The sequence below is a fragment of the Schistocerca gregaria genome, chromosome 7, assembly GCF_023897955.1.
Source record: "Schistocerca gregaria isolate iqSchGreg1 chromosome 7, iqSchGreg1.2, whole genome shotgun sequence".
In the NCBI taxonomy this organism is placed as follows: domain Eukaryota; kingdom Metazoa; phylum Arthropoda; class Insecta; order Orthoptera; family Acrididae; genus Schistocerca; species Schistocerca gregaria.
Window position 1 is genome coordinate 24,083,677 of NC_064926.1, and position 19,065 is coordinate 24,102,741.

The 19,065-nt window shown below is 38.5% G+C and overlaps 1 protein-coding gene across 1 annotated transcript in view; it reads right to left on the bottom strand.

The window, feature by feature from the left end:
• LOC126282172 (N-alpha-acetyltransferase 15, NatA auxiliary subunit) overlaps positions 1 to 19,065 on the bottom strand; it is a 282,396-nt gene that overhangs the window by 188,952 nt on the left and 74,379 nt on the right. The window contains exon 11 of the mRNA XM_049981696.1: positions 9,543 to 9,756. Within this exon, the coding sequence (XP_049837653.1) occupies positions 9,543 to 9,756 (214 nt within the window). The remainder of the gene's footprint in view (positions 1 to 9,542; positions 9,757 to 19,065) is intronic.

A 19,065-nucleotide genomic window follows, 5' to 3' on the forward strand; every position in this document is an offset into this window, starting at 1 on the left:
GCAAAAAACGATTTGAAACTTTCTAATAGCTTAAAACTGGTGTGCCAGATCAGGACTCTCACATGGGACGTTTGCCCTTTATGGGCAAGTGTTCTACTAACTAAATTATCCAAACATGACTCAGGATCTGCCCTAACAATTTTACTTCTGCCAGAACCTCATCTCCTACTTTCTAAATTTCACAGAAGTTCTCCTGCATAACTTGCAGAACTAGCACCTCTGGAAGAAAGGATATAATCAGAAGGCAGGAGATGAGGTAGTGGTAGGAGTAGAGTTGCAAGGGCAGTCACAAGTCGTGCTTGGATAGCTCAATCAATGGAGCACTTGCCTGTAAAATGCCAAGGTCCAAGGTTAGAGTCCTGGTCCGGCACACAGCTTTGGTCTGCCAGGAAGTTTCAAATCAGTGCACACTTTGCTTGTGGGAGATATGGGGGGACCAAATCATTTGTCTAAAAGTAAGAAATGAAATAGATTAGAGAAATATTTGAAGTATATTTGAATTAAGCTTGAAATAATGTACAACAGATGTGGTGCTGATTGAAAATTTAAAGTTCAATGTTTAACTAAAAATCAAAGAATTTTAAGAAGAACTAAAGAATATTTGTAGGGTACATATAGTAGACCGCGTAGACTACTGTTGTTTGGCCTTTACATTTGTCACTACCTGAAGGTGTAGAAAAATTTAAACTACTTCCCAGTCTAAAAACATTTTCAATAATAAATTCTTCAAATATAAGGAAAATGATTGATTGTGACACAAGAAACAATGTTTTCTTACAGGTTTTGTCAACATCATTGTTCTTGCTCACTCACTTTCCCTGTTAAAAAAGAATGTAATGCACAAAGTAGAATAAACTGGAATCTAAATCAGAGAGCAGTCCCCATCAAACAACTTGGTGCTCTTTCTACATAAATAATGTACGAGCATTCCAACTGCTACAGTTCTTTGTTTTATATTTTAAACATTTAAATACCTGAATTTCCAAAGCAATGATAACTATATTGTTGCTTCAGAGTTCAAATTGTTGTACAAGATTTAAAATTTCTTTAAAAGTGTGTCAAATTTTGTTTGTTATTGTTGTTGTTATGGTCTTCAGTCCAGAGACTGGTTTGATGCAGCTCGCCATGCTACTATATCCTGTGCAAACTTCTTCATCGCCAAGTAACTACTGTAACATACATTCTTCTGAATCTGCTTGGTGTATTCATCTATTGGTTTCCCTCTATGACTTTTACCCTCCACACTGCCCTCCAATACTAAATTGGTGATCCCTTAATGCCTCGGAACATATCCTACCAACCAATTCCTTCTTCTAGTCAAGCTGTGCCACAAATTCCTCTTCTACCCAATTCTGTTCAGTACCTCCTCATTAGTTACTTGATCTACCCATCTAATCTTTAGCATTCTTCTGTAGCACCACATTTCAAAAGCTTCTATTCTCTTCTTGTCTAAACTATTTATCATCCATGTTTCACTTCCATACATGGCTACACTCCATAAAAATTCTTTCAGAAAAGACTTCCTGACACTTAAATCTATACTCAACGTTAACAAATTTCTATTCTTCAGAAACGCTTTCCTTGCCATTGCCAGTCTACATTTCATATCCTCTCTACTTTCACCATCCTCATTAATTTTGCTTCCCAAATAGAAAAATTCATTTACGACTTTAAGTGTCTCATTTCCTAATCTGATTCCCTCAGTATACATTATCCTCGTTTTGCTTCTTTTATGTCCATTTTACATCCTCCTTTGAAGACAGTGTCCATGCCATTCAACTGCTCTTCCAGGTCCTTTGCTGTCTCCAACAGAATTACAATGCCATCGGCAAACGTCAAAGTTTTTATTTCTTCTCCATGGATTTTAATTCCTACTCCAAATTTGTCTTTTGGTTCCTTTACTGCTTGCCCAATATACGCACTGAATAACATCAGGGATAGGCTACAACCCTGTCTCATGCTCTTTCCAACCATTGCTTCCCTTTCATGCCCCTCAACTCTTGTAACTGCCATCTGGTTTCTATGCAAACTAAACAGCCTTTCTCTTCCTGTACTTTACCCCTATCACCTTCAGAATTTGAAAGAGAGTATTCCAGTCAACAATGCCAAAAGGTTTTTCTGCCTCATACATCTTGCTCACCAGATGGTAGAGTTGTGTCAGGGCTCACTCTCCCACGGTTATCAGTAGTTCTAATGGAATGTTGTCTACTCCTAGGGCCTTGTTTCGACTTAGGTCTTTCCGTGCTCTGTCAAATTCTTCACGCAGTGTCATATTTCCCACGTTATCTTCATCTACATGCTCTTCCATTTCGATAATATTGCCCTCAAGTACATTGCACTTGTATAGAACCACAATATACACCTTCCATCTTTCTGCTTTCCCTTCTTTGCTTACAGCTGATTTTCCACCTGAGCTCTTGATAAAAATACAAGTGGTTCTTTTTTCTCCATAGGTCTCTCTAATTTCCCTGTAGGCAGTATGTATCTTACCCCCCAGTGACATATGCATCTACATCCTTACATATGTCCTCTAGCCAACCCTGCTTAGCCATTTTGCGCTTCCTGTCAATCTTATTTTTGAGACGTTTGTATTCCTTTTTGCCTGCTACATTTACTGCATTTTTATATTTCCTTCTTTCATCAATTAAATTCAATATATCTTCTGTTACCCAAGGATTTATACTAGCCCTCATTTTTTACCTATTTGATCTTCTGGTGTCTTCAAAATTTCATCTCCCAAAGCTACCCATTCCTCTTCTTCTACTGTGTTTCTTTCCCCCGGCCTTGTCAATCGCTTCCTAATGCTCTCCCTGAAGCTCTCTACAACCTCTGGTTCTTTCAGTGTATCCAGGTCCCATATCCTCAAATTCCCACCTTTTTGCAGTTTCTTCAGTTTTAATCTACAGTTCATAACCAATAGATTATGGTGGGAGTCCACACCTGCCCCTAGAAGTGTCTTAAAATTTAAAACCTGGTTCCTAAATCACTGTCTTGCCATTATACAATGTATCTGAAACCTTTCAGAGTCTCCAAGCCTCTTACACAGATATAACCTTCTTTCATGACTCTTAAGCCAAGTATTAGCTATGATAAGTTATTTTCTGTGCAAAATTCTACCAGGCGGCTTCCTCTTTATTCCCTTAACCCCATTCCATGTTCACCTAATACTTTTCCTTTCCTTCCTTTTCCTACTATCAAATTCCAGTCCCCCTTGACTATTAAATTTTCGTCTCCCTTCACTATCTGAATAATTTCTTTTATCTCACTATACATCTCTTCAATCTCTTTGTCACCTGCGTAGCTAGTTGGCATATAAACTTTTACTACTGTGGTAAGTGTGGGCTTCATGTCTATCTTGGCTATAATAATGCGTTCACTATTCTGTTTGTAGTAGCTTACCCACGCTCCAATTTTTTCTCCCCCCTTCATAATTAAACCTATTCCTGCATTACCCCTATTTGATTTTGTATTTATAACCCTGCATTCACCTGACCAGAAGTTTGTTCCTCCTGCAACTCAACGTCACTAACTCCCACTATATATAACTTTAACCTATCCATTTCTCTTTTTACATTTTCTAACCTATCTGCCCGATTAAAGGATCGGGCATTCCTCGCTTTGATATGCGGAACGCCAGTTTCCTTTCTCCTGATAGTGACATCCTCCTGAGTAGTCCCCGCCTGGATATCAGAATGGGGGACTATTTTACCTCCGGAATATTTTACCCAAGAGGACGACATCATCATTTAACCATACTGTAAAGCTGTATGCCCGCGGGAAAAATTATGGCTGTAGTTTCCCCTTGGTTTCAGCCATTCACAGTACCAGCACAGCAAGGCCATTTTGGTTAATGTAACTAAACCAGATCAGTCAATCATCCATACTGTTGACCCTGCAACTACTGAAGAGGCTGCTGCTCCTCTTAAGGAACCACCTGTTTGCCTGGCCTCTCAACAGATACTCTTCCGTTGTGGCTGCACCTACAGTACGGCTATCTGTATAGCTCAGGCACGCAAGCCTTCCCACTAACGGCAATGTCTATGGTTCATGGGAGAGGAGGTCAAATGTTACTCTAATATATTTTATTTCTTACTTTTAGACAAATCATTCCACAAAACATTTGACTTTCTTTAATGGCTCTGAACAACTACAAGAAAGGAAATGCCACAATAGCCTAATAATAATGAAAAAAAAACTTATTGTGCAAAAATAGCAACAGTAGATTTCTTCAGCTTGCAGAAGAAAATGTGCCTAATTATGTTTCAAAAAGGATGAATAGATTTTCAATTTTGGAGTTATGGACTGAAGCATTTTCTTGGTTTGCCTTTTTTTTCTTTTACGTCTCTTTATTAGTAATATTATGCAGGTACAAAACTATTAGCAAGTGAACTATGTTTATGCTACACTGTCTGTAAGGTAGGCCTGTACTGAACAGTTAACAGTGCAAAACAATAAAGAGAACGTCAATGTGATTATGGAATACATTATTGTGAATGAACTAATATTGACTAAGAATAAGAAAGTTATGATGAAGGGATTGTTAAATCATAATACACTTCAAGTGGTTATAGTGCCGAATATGTTGTTAGGTAAAAACCTAACAAACGTCAATTTCTAGTCAGTGTAATGGATGAGCATCTCATATGGAAAGGGCACATCAGCTGCAAGATTTACTTATTGAAACATCACCCAACCATAACTACTCCTGCCCTAATACAAATCTACTATTCATTAATTTTATCACATCCACAGTATAAGTTTGAGATTTGGGATTGGGCACCTGCAGTCTAATGGTTGCACAAGAAGTCCTTACCCATATAAAAACTTGCAGTACCAAAATTAGCCCATAACTTGAACAGCCTTCCAGCTAAAGAGAACCTGTTATTATTGCAGAAGAAAATAAGATGGATATGGCTACTACAACAGAGACCAGAAAAAAGATGAAAGGAAGTATGTTAGTTTGTAACTGCATGATGGTCTGAAAAGGCAATCCCAGGAGTAGCCAGGTTTATCCATCCTGAATATATCACAAACATGAAAAACTGTAGTTCCTTTATTGACCAAGTAATAAGTATCTGGCTGAAACATGATGGATACTTCCTGTCAGTTATTAGAGTTTACGCTTCATGAAAGTTCTACTGCTGTGAAAAAAATACTAACACCAATTTTCTACCATCTGTTGCAGGGGATATTAACTTCTTGCAATAAAAATGATGACAAAGTTAATAGGTGACTTTATCACCATAATTGGCAGAAGCTCAACTTATCTCAGTGTGTGGAGGAATCTTTGGAGAGACCGCTGTTAATAGCAACAAGAAACACTGCTCAAATTAACAGGAAATAATTAATTTTTTCAGGAAGTGTGACTCACATAAATACACATGGTTGGCGAGAAGGATAGAAAAATTATTGCTCATATTAGAATAAATGAAAAGTTGTTAAATCAGAAATACGGAAGTATTCAGAGACTATACTGTCAGTTCTGAACAACCAATAAATCCCCAATTCTGTAAACAATCAAACTCCCATGTGTAAAACAGCTTCAGACTTCTGATTACTTTATAAACAATCGACTATTGCGTTAAATACTTGATGCTAAGTATGTAAGCAAGAAAAACTATGTTTTAAATTTGTTGAAAGTCGCTACATGTTGTCAGTGTCAAACATTTATAGTCTCAATAATTTGTTAGTGTTTCATGCATCTCAATGTTTAGATTTCTTAGCATTCAAGCCAGCTGTTGTACAATGATACACTGAAGTTCCAAAGAAACTGATATAGGCATGTGTATTTAAATAAAGAGATATATAAACAGGCTGAATACAGCATTGCAGTCGGCAACGCCTATACGAGACAAGTGCCTGGTGCAGTTGCTAGATTGGTTACTGCTGCTACAGTGGCGAGTGAGTTTGAAAGTAGTGTTATAGTCGGCACATGAGCAATGGGACACAACATCTCCGAGGTATTGATGAAGTGGGAATTTTCCCTTACGACCATTTCACAAGTGTACTGTGAATATCAGGAATCCAGTAAAACATCCAATCTCCGACATCGCTGCGGCCAGAAAAAATATCCTGCAACAACAGGACCAACAATGACTGAAGAGAATCTTTCAACTTGTCGGATGAGTCTCATTTCAAATGTGTATGGGTATGGAGACAACCTCATGGATTCTTGGACCCTGTAAGTCAACAGGAGACTGTTGATGCTGGTGGAGACTGTAAAGGTGTGGGGTGTATGCAGTTGGAGTGATATGGGGCCCCTGATTCATCTAGATATGACTCATACGCATGACACATACGTAAGCATCCTGCCTGATCACCTGCATACATTTATGTTTTTTGGGCACTCCGACGGACTTACGCAATTTCAGCAGGACAATATGACATCCCACATGTCCAGAATTGCTGCAAAGTGGCTCCAGGAACACTCTTCTGAGTTTAAACACTTCTGCTGGTCATCAAACTCCCCTGACATGGACATTGAGCATATCTGGGATGCCTTGCAACGTGCTGTTCGGAAGAGATCTCAACCCCCTCATACTCTTATGGATTTATGGACAGCCCTGCAGGATTCATGGTTTCAATTCCCTCCAGCACTACTTGACATTAGTCAAGTCCACGTCATGCTGTGCTGCGGCATTTGTGTGTGCTAATGGGGGCCCTAGATATTAGGCACATGTACCAGTTTCTTTGGCTCCGCAGTGTATGGTTTTACAGGTTCATTCTGTGGTATATGTGGATTCTGTCTACAAAATGTGTTGCAAATAGAGATAGCAGTGAAGATGTAATAAATCAGAATGCCAGGCTAGATGCTGAAGTCTGACTGCACACACACACACACACACACACACACACACACACACACACACACACACACACACAATTGCAGTATATGACAAAAGTTTTTTCTCTCATCATTTCCTGGGATTATCAGTGAGAAAAAGTTTGGTAAAGATCTGACATTGTGTTTACAGTTCGCTGAAAGGCACCAAGTGCTCTCATTCTCAAATAATGGAAGAATGTAGTCTGGGTATCTTTGTGTCAGAAGTTATGTTGCCTCAAGATATATATACACAGTTTCTAATTGTAATACTTGTCTTACTGTGTCAAACTGTAACAAGATTGTACATGAGTAGATGGTAACAGCATTTTGAATTTTTAAATTCAATTATTAATTGTGTGAAATATTGAGAACCAAATGTTAGTTGCCTCTGGAAGCAACTGCAACTCAGTTACCATGCCCTGTACTAGTTGCTCATTAATATACAGTATGTTCTAGGGGGAGTGGTCAATATTGAGGCAGATGGCACAAATGATCATTTGAAGCAAAAAGTATAAATATTGGCTCTAAAATTCACACCATATGGGCTATGAGCACTTTTTCAGTAGAAGAGAAGTGATTCTCTATAGTGAAGATGAACAAGAGCTGAAACCTCTTAAGATATGCACTTTATAACTGGACTTTTTTTCTTGTTTTGGTCCATACTGCCACTTCTCAAAATATGGAAAGCGAATAACCTTGCAGTAGAAGAAATTTGTTTGAAAATATCAAAGACGAAGAAGTGCTGTCAGCTCTTAATGTATGGATTTTAGAGCCCATGTTTACTAGACTATTTTGCTTCAAATGATCATTTCTGTCATATCCCTGAATATTGAGCACTCCTCCTGCAGCACCCTGTAGATATTTAGCTTAGTTAAATAATCATTCTTGAAATAGTGTGCAAATATTAACCTACAGCAAATGAATCAAAAGAACTACAACAAAGTTTTAACTGCCAACTCGTTAGGAGACCTAGGAATCAAATATCTGTATTATCAAAATCAATTGGCAGGTAAACTTTCCAAATTTAGCAATGTCCGATGTGGAAAAAGAATACATTATCTTTCTAAAAGAGATACAATATTTTATGATAAGTGCAAAAAAATGTTTATAATAGCTTTGTAAGACAGAGAATGACATGCTTGGAAGATTTACCTATCACCAAGGCTATGAAAATCCTGACCCTAACAGAATGAAAACTAGCTGATCTGAACTGAATCTAAGAATGAGAATGAATGCAAAATTACAGAAAGCTTTGCTTTGATCACAAGGAAGCCTCAATAATCAGTATACCTGGCCTGGATGGTATGCACAGGAATAAACTGGAAATAGTTCTTGATACCTCCTAATGAATGCACAATTTGGAGTGCGACTGATCTACATGAATAAGAGCCACAAAATGAAAAAGAAATTATCTATAACACTCCTCCTGCAGACATAACTGTATTAATAGCTGCAGCAATAGTAGCTCTTCTCTCTAAAATCCCTCATTCCTTTTCCCTCCCTTCATGTTTGTATTGTTATATACAGTAAAAGAATCCTGGCTGCAGTAAAAGGACTAGTTACAATATATCATGTGTTTAAAACTGTAATTCATTGAGAAACTTCTTCACATGAGGAAAAAAAGGCAAATTTTCCCCCCAAAAATCACTTTTTTTCTGACAGAACATTACCAAATTAATTCAATAGCCAAATGATGTGGCCCTCCTGGGTACTACTGGAGAGCTAACAGAACTGCAGAAAATTGTAACTCTCTTTACCCTTCATTTTTCTCCTTGTTCTTTGTGCACCTATACTTATATTAATTGTCAGTACACTCCAGGTAATCTCATGAACAACTGCAGGGATTTTTATACTTTCACTAACAGATATGACTGATTCACAGGGAAGGTTTCTACGCCCAGTAGATGGGGGAAGGTCGCCATACTGCAGCAGCAGACTGCCTTAAGCTTCCACTACTGAGAGGTCACTGCATACTTCCTAAATGACCTGTGATGCAGGCCGTATCAGATATTAAGCTCGTAAGAACTAATTTTTTTGGTAGAGAGTTAATGTTAAAGGTGTGTGAAGGGAAATGAGGAATGGTTCACGCAAAATGAAGCTCTAGCCAGACTGGCCTTGGAGCCAGGTGGCCAGAAAATGGCTTGTATACAACTGGCCCTACACTTGGCTGGATGATGGCTCGCAACTCCCTTCATTGCCACAAGATGTCACTGAACATCAATTAAATATGGAACAGATAACATTTGTGCCACCTGAGAACTTTCCTGATGTGCATTGCTTAAATCATTCACATTTCATGAAAATTGATAATATTCAGTTACCTAATGCTGTTCTCTGAATTTTACTCATTACTCTACATAGTGGCACATAAACAAAATTGCTGCTATGCCAAACAATTCGTACAGCTGAAGATACTTAATGCTAAATGTGTGAAGCTGGGAGGATTGCTGGTAATGTATGTCCTAACTGCAGTGGTGGCTACGCCTGTGATTCACCTAAATCATTTATCTCTGCAATTTCAATATGTGACTGTCACTGTCTTTTTGTTTGCCCTTCCTTTCCTGTCAATACTCGACAGATATCCTGTAAGTACAACTCTCACCACTTTACCTCCCTTTATAATACCTGCAACTTTCAAAATTGGATTTAAATTTGTATGTATACCCCGTGCAAGCTTTTAAATTCTCTTTCACAAAAGTAAAAGCATGACATTTCCTACCTGTGTTCATTTCCTGTTCGGAAGTTTCATCTTGAAGTGGTTTATCATGGAGACGCAGGTATACTTCAATCGCACACCGAGCAGCCTTAAAGTAGAATGGATGTGATCGCAGGACATCCTCTAACCGCAGCAACCCCACATACGAACGAAGTGTCATCTTACGCATGCAATATGTGTGGAAGTCAAACTGGTCTTCTATAATTTCTGAAAAATGCTAAAGCAATGAGGTAACTATTAGTGTCATCACTGAGGTACAACTCTTATAAAGCACAATTAATATGCAGGAAAAATATATTGTTATTGAAGAAACAAAACTACATAATAATTTTTTTTCCAGGTTTCGGATAACTGGCATACTTGCTTGACGCACCTGTTGTTGCCATGGGAATGAAAAATTTCCAATTCTTTACCATGGAAACAAAGCTGAAAGAATACTGTGTAAGTCAAATAAGGTATAAAATGAGAGTAAATTTTGCATAGCTGCAAAATAATCCAATACCTACACACACACACACACACACACACACACACACACACACACACACACACACACACACCGAGCATCACCCCCCCGTCACACCCTCTCCTGACCCACTCACAAATGATGAAAGGGAAAACCAACTGCCTATATATTTCCCTGGTTTATACTATCTTTGCAGTCCCTATGCATGAGGATGTATGCAGAATAATTCTGCAATCTGTCATAAATGCCTGTTCTCTAAACCTTCTCTATTGTGCTTCATGGAAAAAAAGGATGTCCTTCCCTCCATGGATTGCCATGCAAGTTCAGTGGAATACCAAAAGCTCCCCAAGAGGAACTGCATGAGAGATGTTGTTGCCTCTAAGGAGCCTGCAATGCCACAAGACTGTTGCAAAAGGAAGGAAAACCTGCAGAGGATCGATATTTGGTGCGGCAGCTAGCAGCTGTCCATCATTCTCAAAAACAAATCTCCATTTTCATACACTACCTTACATGCAGCAACGATTCCTTTCTCAGTGATAAGATCGTCTTGTGAATACTGCCCATTTCCACTGAATGGAGCCTTGACTAATGACATGCTTTCCAACAAAGAGAGAGAGAGATCTAACATGCAATAAAGTGCCCCTTACATTCTCAATGTTATTGATAAATAACATTGTGTCACCTCTTAAGCAAAAATTGTAAATAATTATGTCCAGATAGCATCAGTTATAACAACGCCTTCATAGCGTACATGTTGGTTCTCAATTATGTGGAATCTCATGTACTGTGATTGAGTTGCTTGCCTTGTAAAAACAAGCAGACATTATGCAGAACACGTGAAACAAATCTGGAAAGTTTCCACTGAACATTTCAGAGGGCCACGGGCTCATTCATGGCAGCATTGATTCATAAACCATTACAACTCTACTCTGTCCATCATAAGAATAAACCTGATGTAAACAAACAAACTTGATGATTGGTCAGAAGGCATAGCATATGCACATTAGTGGTGTTACGCGCTTGGAAGTAGGTCCTACTTGTGTATTAGATATCTTATTATTTAGTTACGTTAAATGAAACTTTAACATATTCTAATGTATTAACATCCATCAATGTTTTTCTTAATCACTCTTTAGCTTTGTAGTTTTTACTATTGAAGTTGTGTACAGTCACAGTATCCGTATTGTTGTGCTCCGGTCATTGCGCTGATAATATGCAGTATGAAAGTGGCTGAGCCTGCTTCCTGCTCCATAGGAAACACATGTGGAACACGGTTAAAAAGTGCCGAGAAATAGGTTTCACGTTTTTCATAAATTTACAGATTAAAATTGGCTTCAAAGTTTTCCGAGGGGCTGTATTTCACACAGCTGAGATATAAACACCCATTGGTTATATAGCTGATTTGGTAGGGTAGTACATTCATAACTTTGAGCAGTTCATGGATTGGTGGTTCAAGTTTTACATTGGCCTTACCTACATCTCGTTATTGAAAAATTCATTATCATTGTTTTATGAATGATGCCCATCATTCTTTCTAATTAAATATTGCATATGAAATTTCTGTTTTCATTTCAAATATAAATTCTTAATTTTCAATATTTTATGGAAGATTGTTAATTAAGGTTCCTTGAATTAAGAAAACATAACAATTTAACTTTTTGTGACAAAAATGAAAAATCAAATACTCTGTATTTGGACTACCACGGATGTAGTGTCTCACAAACCAGAGTGATAAGTGTGGTTTCTCTTTACATCTGAACTGGAACTTCTCACATCATTGCAGGCTAGTTGGAGCAGCTGGGTGGCCCATGCTGTCAAAGTTAAATACGTCACTAGAACTGTTGTCTCACATTATTGCTCAGGCTATGTGCATAAAATATATCCTTATGACTGTGCTTGACTGTACTGGACACGGCTCGGCTTCCGCTCCACACGGGGCGGGGGGATCCAATGAGATTCAAGCAAATGTGGAAGAATACATGGTTTACATCAGGTTTAGATGAACAGGGTATAATTACACATTAAACAAGCGAACTGTGTAATTTGTCATGTACATGTGTTATATTCTTTACTGGAACAACTGTTCAACTGTGATAAACAATTATTTAATGATTACCCATTGAAAGCTCATATGACCTTATGCTCATGCTGTAGCAACTTTTAAAAGAAAAATGAACATGTGTGCTCACTGAACAACTAATCTAATCTTGTTGGTCAAGTCTGAGAAAAACTACAGGTGAAATAAATATTTCTTCTTAATTTCATGACATCATGTCCTTCAGTTTCCTCTGCTATTGTGGACAAAGTATCTGGTGTCTCCTGACCAGTCAGCAATTTCATTTCTAGGAGCACAAGGTGCTTTCAACTATACATCTTCCAGCCCACTTCCTGAGTTTCCATCATTTTAGTTTTTCAGCTCTTTGCAGAAATTCATTTGGAGTGAACTGAATTTCTGTCAGAATTGACGGGAACTGCCACGTATTGTGTAACACCCCCCTTACATACTACAATATTATGAACAATCATCAATATTTTTGAAGCTCTGCGTCCTTCATTAATATATTATGCAAATTGTCCATCTCATGTGGTCAAAATTGTTGCACAACAAATAAAGAGCATGTGAGAGCCCCCATAACAATGGGCTGTGGCTGTTTGCACTTTTGGTTTTACATAGCAAACTGACACAAAGTAAGTAATGTGGTATTGTTTCAACAATACAGCAACATTCTTTTTTTAAAAAAAAAGTACAACCCAGTCATTATGATCAACTGATGCAAGAAGTAAGTGCACAGAAACCGCAAATCACTCTCAATTCCGAAAGTACTAGTCACTACTTGACACACACACACACACACACACACACACACACACACACACACCTATCCCCCCCCCCCCCCCCCTTTCTCTAGGTATTAAACATGTTACACTGAAACACACACTAAACCTGATGCTTCAAGAGAGAGGTGCAATACACAATTCAACAAACCACTACAGCACAATTAAAAAATTTCCAAGAACACATGTAAGTATTGCATTCTGCAGCAAAGGAACACAGCAAAGAAAATGTTCCCTCATCAATTTACCCCAGATAACATTAGTAATATTTCAAAATGGTGCCTGTCCTCTAAAATTTATGTGAAGTGGTTGCAGGCTTTCAATTTAACAACAAATATTTTATTGAAATGGGAGATTCCTACACACTGAATAATTTTTCTTCGACTGTTACAATGAAGTTGAAAAGTTGGAGGATACTTGGGTGAAGAGAGTGACCTGCAAAATGCCCCTATACTGCAAAAGAAAAGGGGCTGCAACTGCTATTGGTGTTCTGCCGGTGCCCAACAAACAACAAGAGACACGCAAATATATTGTTACTGACTGTTGTACATCTATGAACAAAAATGTTAAACATAAATGACACTTTTTCCTCCATGCTAAACATTTCAATTGAACAATAATTTGCTGTTGTAAAACAAAACTGTGACAAAAGCATCACACTCAATTTTTGTTTTTGTAGTTCAGAGAAAATGTAGTATCTCAAGTTTGGTTTTAACAGATGAGCTACAGAACAGGTTTCGGATTGAAATTTATTTAAGAAAAATGATGAATGTGAAACCAATGTCAAGTGCAAATGAATTTGATGTATTTTTTAGCTGCAGGGCAATGTGAATTCTCGTACAAAGCTATCGCTAGTCAACAGCTATTCAGTTTTCGCCACTCTATACTTACAGAATAATCACTTCATTATTTTTATTGTTTTGATAACTTAGCAACTATCATTTTTTTAAGAAAGGGGAAATAAGACTATGATATCCCATAAATATGGGCTGACTTTTAGAAGAGTTTTTATTTACACAAAAACCTAAGAAACCTGCCCTGAAAGTTTTGTTGTTACAGAATGAGTACAATACTTTTTAGTTTGTGCAGTAGAATACTGAAGTTAAAAAAATTACGGATCAAATAAGAATTTGTACAGGAGTGTAACTACGGAAGAAAAACTGTGTAGTAATTAGACTCATTATAGATGCTTGTACAATTACTGTTTTGGACGTAAAGTTTACAACAAATTCACAGTCTAAATTCACTTTATGCAAGCTTTTGTGTTTATGCTTTACCAATGTTTCTCTTTGGGGAGGAAGGGAGTACACCGAAATGGTAAGTGAAATATGCCAAGATGTTCGAGACCCATCTTCATGTGCTTCCATCGAACAAATTTATTCACACAAGAGTAATTTTTTTTTCTTTTTTTTTTGTTAATTCCATGTGGTTCATTACTGTTACTTCTGCTTTTAAGGGTTTTAAATGTCACTGAAGAGCTCTTGACAAAAAGGACACAATGAAGTGAGTTTTATTGCTCTTGACAAAAAGGACACAATGAAGTGAGTTTCATTAATATATGCAGTGAAATGTTTCTTAAAAATAGGTATCAGATATAAAATGTTTGTGTATGATGCCCAAGTGCAGCCCAGTAATCTCTCACTTTATTTGATGTTACCAGTGTGGTCCATGATGGCTCAGTCACTTATGTGAATAGCACAGAGGGTAACTACAGGTTTGATACACCAGAGCACCCTGGCCCAGCTCAGCCCAGTGTGAACACGCCTTTACAATTTGGATCTAATCTCACCATTAACAAACATGTAGAAGTTCTATTTATTTTCCTAGTGACACTGAAATACACTGACAACTAAAGCACCTAGAAGGGGTAGAGGAAACTGAATGAAACTTCAAAGGTTGAGAGAATATATGATGTTATTTCAGTGATTACGTAGTCATCATCATCATCAGTGTTCTGCCTAAAGGCAGGTTTTCACATGGTAGTTCTCCAGGTTTTCCGATCTTCTGCTGTCCTCTTCAGTTCTGCGTAATTTCCTTTTCCCTTTATGTCGTCTATCATCTTGTTTCTCCTTCTTCCTCTTAGTCTTCTCCCACAAACCAATCCTTCCAAAGCATCTACTAGCAAGCACTCCCTTCTCAATGAATGTCCCAACCAATTCTTTTTCCTTTCTCTTATAATCTTCAGCAGACATCTTCTCTCACCAACCCTTTCCAATACTCTTTCATTACTCACTCTTTCCATCCAGCTTATTCTCTCCATTCTCCTCCGCATCCACATCTCAAATGCTTCTAACCTTTTTTCATCCTCTTGTCTCAGTGTCCATGTTTCTGCCCCATATAGTGCCACACTCCAGACAAAACATTTGCCAAGCCTTTTCCTTATTCCTTTATCTAATTTGCCACATCAAGAGTCTCCTCTTCCTATTGAATGCCTCCTTCGCTACGGCAATGCGAGTTTTCACCTCCTGGTGACATTAAAACTTCAGTTATTGTGCTTCCGAGATATTTAAATTCACTTACTTGGCTAATGGTAGACTGTCCTATTTTAATATGGGACAGTCGGCATCTTGTATTGATTAACATACTCTTTGTTTTTTCTGTGTTTATTTGCATCCCATATTCCACACAAGCTTCATTCAGATCTTTGAGCATTTTGTTCACTGTCCGCTCACTTTCTGCCACTAATACCATGTCATCAGCAAATCTTCTACATTCTATTCTCTTTCCACCAATACATATTCCTTTTTTCCCATCTCAGCTTTTCGCAATAATCTCTTCAAGGTATACGTTAAACAACAGTGGGGTGTAAATATAGATTCTGTATCAGTCGTCTCTCTTTCCAATCTACTCCTTTCCTCTTCAAGATATCCATCAGCTTATTCCACTGAACTCTAGAAAAGTCTTTTCTAAATCTACAAAAACAGCAAAGATTTATCTACTCTTTTCCATATATCTTTCCCCTATAGTTCTTAGCAGGCCAATAGCATCTCTTGTTCCTTTTACTCTTCTAAATCCGAACTGTTCCTCTGCAATCCCTCTATCCAGCTTGCCATATAACCTCCTATTCACCACTCTCAGTAAGACTTTAGCTGCATGAGAAATTATACTGATGGTCCAGTGATCTTCACATTTTTTAGTATTTTTCTTTTTCTCTATTGGTACCATAACTGTTGCAGAGGTCCTCAGGCCATTCCCCTTTATCATATATCTAATTACAGAGGTAGACTATTTCTTTTCTTGCCTTGTTTCCCAGACTCTTCAACAGTTCTGCTGGCAAATCATCTATTCCACTTGCCTTCCTATTCATCATCTCCTTCAGTGCCTTTTCTACTTCTGCTTCCAAGATGGTAAATCCCTTTCCATCTTTTGGCATATATTGCTCCTCTTCAACCTTAATTTTGCTTTGCATTTCATCCCCCTTAATACAGACATTCAACATATTCTTGCCACCGGTTCAAAACCTCCTGTGGTTCTTCTGCTAGAGTACCATCTGCTCTTTCTATTTCCATGTTATTCCTCTTTCTTTTATGTTCAAAAACTCTCTCAATAGCGAGTCTATACATTATTTCATACTTTCCCTCTAACTCCATTTTCTCTATTTCATAGCATTTCTGTTTCATCCATTTTTCTATTATTTCTTCAGTTTCTCCTCTTAATTCATTATTCAGTTTCCTGTACCTCTTTTTGCCTTCTTCAGTTTCTACACTTTTCCACTTTCTGCGCTCTTCCATCTCTTTCAACATGTTTTCTGCTATCCACTCTTTCCTGGTGCTTTGGGATACTCTATTTCCTAGTACTTCTTTGGCAGATTCCATGAGTCCTTCCCTCATTTTTATCCACTTGCCATTAACACTTTCATCAACACTACCTCTTTGCCATTTTTCCACAAACCTGTTCTCCAAAGCTGATGCCTTTCCTACCTCTTTGAGTCTTTCTATGTTTAGTCTTTCCTTTGCTTTAACTCTCCAGACTTTTTTCCAACTTCACTTTTATTTCTCCCATCACTAGGTTGTAGTCCCCTACTGGGTAAGCTTTAGCATTCTTCATACAGTTCCTAAACCTTTTTTTGTATCAGGATGTAGTCCAGCTGATATCTTTTCCTATTCAAATTTGATATCCATGTGTAACACCTCATTTGTGGTGTTCAAATAATGTGTTACCCACTGCTAATGAATTTTCTTTACAGGAACTAATTAGTTGTTCACCTCTATTATTTCTTATTCCTAATCCAAATTTTCCTACTGTATCTTCATCTCTTCCTTCACCCACCACTGCATAGCAGTCCCCCATGATGATAATGGAGGCATTTCTATTTTCTTTCTCGATGAGTTCTTGTATTTCTCATAATATTCTTCCACTTCCTCATCTCTGTGCTGGCATATATACCTGTATTAATGCCTAATCTGTTGAACTACCCATCAGTCATATCATCATCTGTCTTCCATCAATATATTGTACCTTCAATACCTTATTTTTCAACTTTTGCCCCATCAATATTCCTACTCTGTTTTCACCACTCTTGATTTCACCTGAGTAAAAGAGTTTATAATCTCCACTTTCTATCTCCCCATCTCATTTCACACAAACAGAGGGCATCTAATCTGTTCCTTTTCATCTCCTCTTTTCCATTCTCTAGCTTTCCTGCTTGCAGAAGTGTCATCACATTCCATGTTCCAATACATATCTTTCCTCCTTTCACTGTCCCTTTCTTCCTTTCAAATATGTCTACTCTCAACGTGTTCCCCTCCTGGGGATCCTAATGAGGGGAAGTTTTAACTCCGGAATCTTTCACATGGAGAGACATACCATGTACTCCTTGGGAATGTAATGTGGTAGTTTCCCGTTACTTTCCACATAGGCAGTAGGATGACCAGCCTAAAGTCAGACACTCACCTTGAGTCAGATGCTGTCTGCAGCCGCCCCTCTGGGGTTCAGTTGCTACTTGTACTCTTTTTGTACCCAAAGAGAAAAGGTGCCTCTTCCGGCAGCTCCGCCATACCGAAGCCCATCTTCTCCGCCTTTGCTGCCATTGAGGTCTTCACCGTATCCCTGGCAAGGGGGCCTCACGAGGTACGATCACCCGGGTCAGGTGAACCAAGGTTTTTTAACGAGATGTTACTCCCCCAGTCCTCCTTTCTTAACCGGGCTTGGGACTGGCTATGGCGAAATCTAGTCAATTTATTATGAACTTGGCAATATGAGCCCACTACTGAGTACAAGTTGCACCCTCACTGGGCTCGATACATGCTTCTTGAGGTCCTGGATGCTACCAATGGGTAAGAACAGGCATCTGAGCCGGTGGCTGACAGAGTGCTCAATATCACAGACACAGTTCACACAGAAACATGCCATTTATGGATGAGAATTATCCTGTTGGAAAATTGCACCACAATACTGTTGCCTGATAGGTAACACAAGAGAATGCAGCATGTCTGTGACACACCATTGTGAATTTCCTCAATCACTTCCAGCTGTGACCTGAAGTTCCCTACACCATGACACCAGGAATTAAACCGCTGTTCTTTTCTAAAATATTGGATAAACGGAATTTCTGTCTGCACTACTCCAGTATGTTACTGTGTCCCCGTCTCCATCTCTGGTGGTGTCTCCTCCACTATTGGCTACCACGGCTTGTCCAGCTGCAGTTTGCAGTACACATGGTTGACATGTGGCCATGCAAACAGCATCACACTCTTCAAACTTCACTTCACTAGCTGCACCATGTTCTTGTACTTTGCACTGCTACTATCTTGGATCTACTACTGAACTTTGTTTGGATTACTGCCTTTTGATCAATGTTTGCCAGTGCTTCTATTCTTGGTGTCGTCAAATAAGTGTCTGACTGTGTCATTGCTACTACCCGACTAGTGAACAGTATGTTTGACAGGGGCAGATAAAAAGTGATAAACAGTGCCGTCAGCGAACAGTGCTCCAAAGTTACACAGTTCAGAAGCAGTGTCGTGACTTTTCACAATGCATCATAAATAATGTTCCTTCAGTGGAAACTGTAGTTCAAAGTCTGCTCAACACCAGCTGGAAAGCCAGTCACGGATGGAACAAATTCTGCAAGGAAACACTGCTGAGTTGGTATAGCTTCTGTCAGCAAAAGAGGAATGCCAGCAACATCTACAGCTGGCCCATCTGCTGCTGTTACTGCCATACAAGGAATCAGCAAATGACTGGGAATCACACAAAAAATGGCTGTCTTGACTGTGAAGCTTTCCA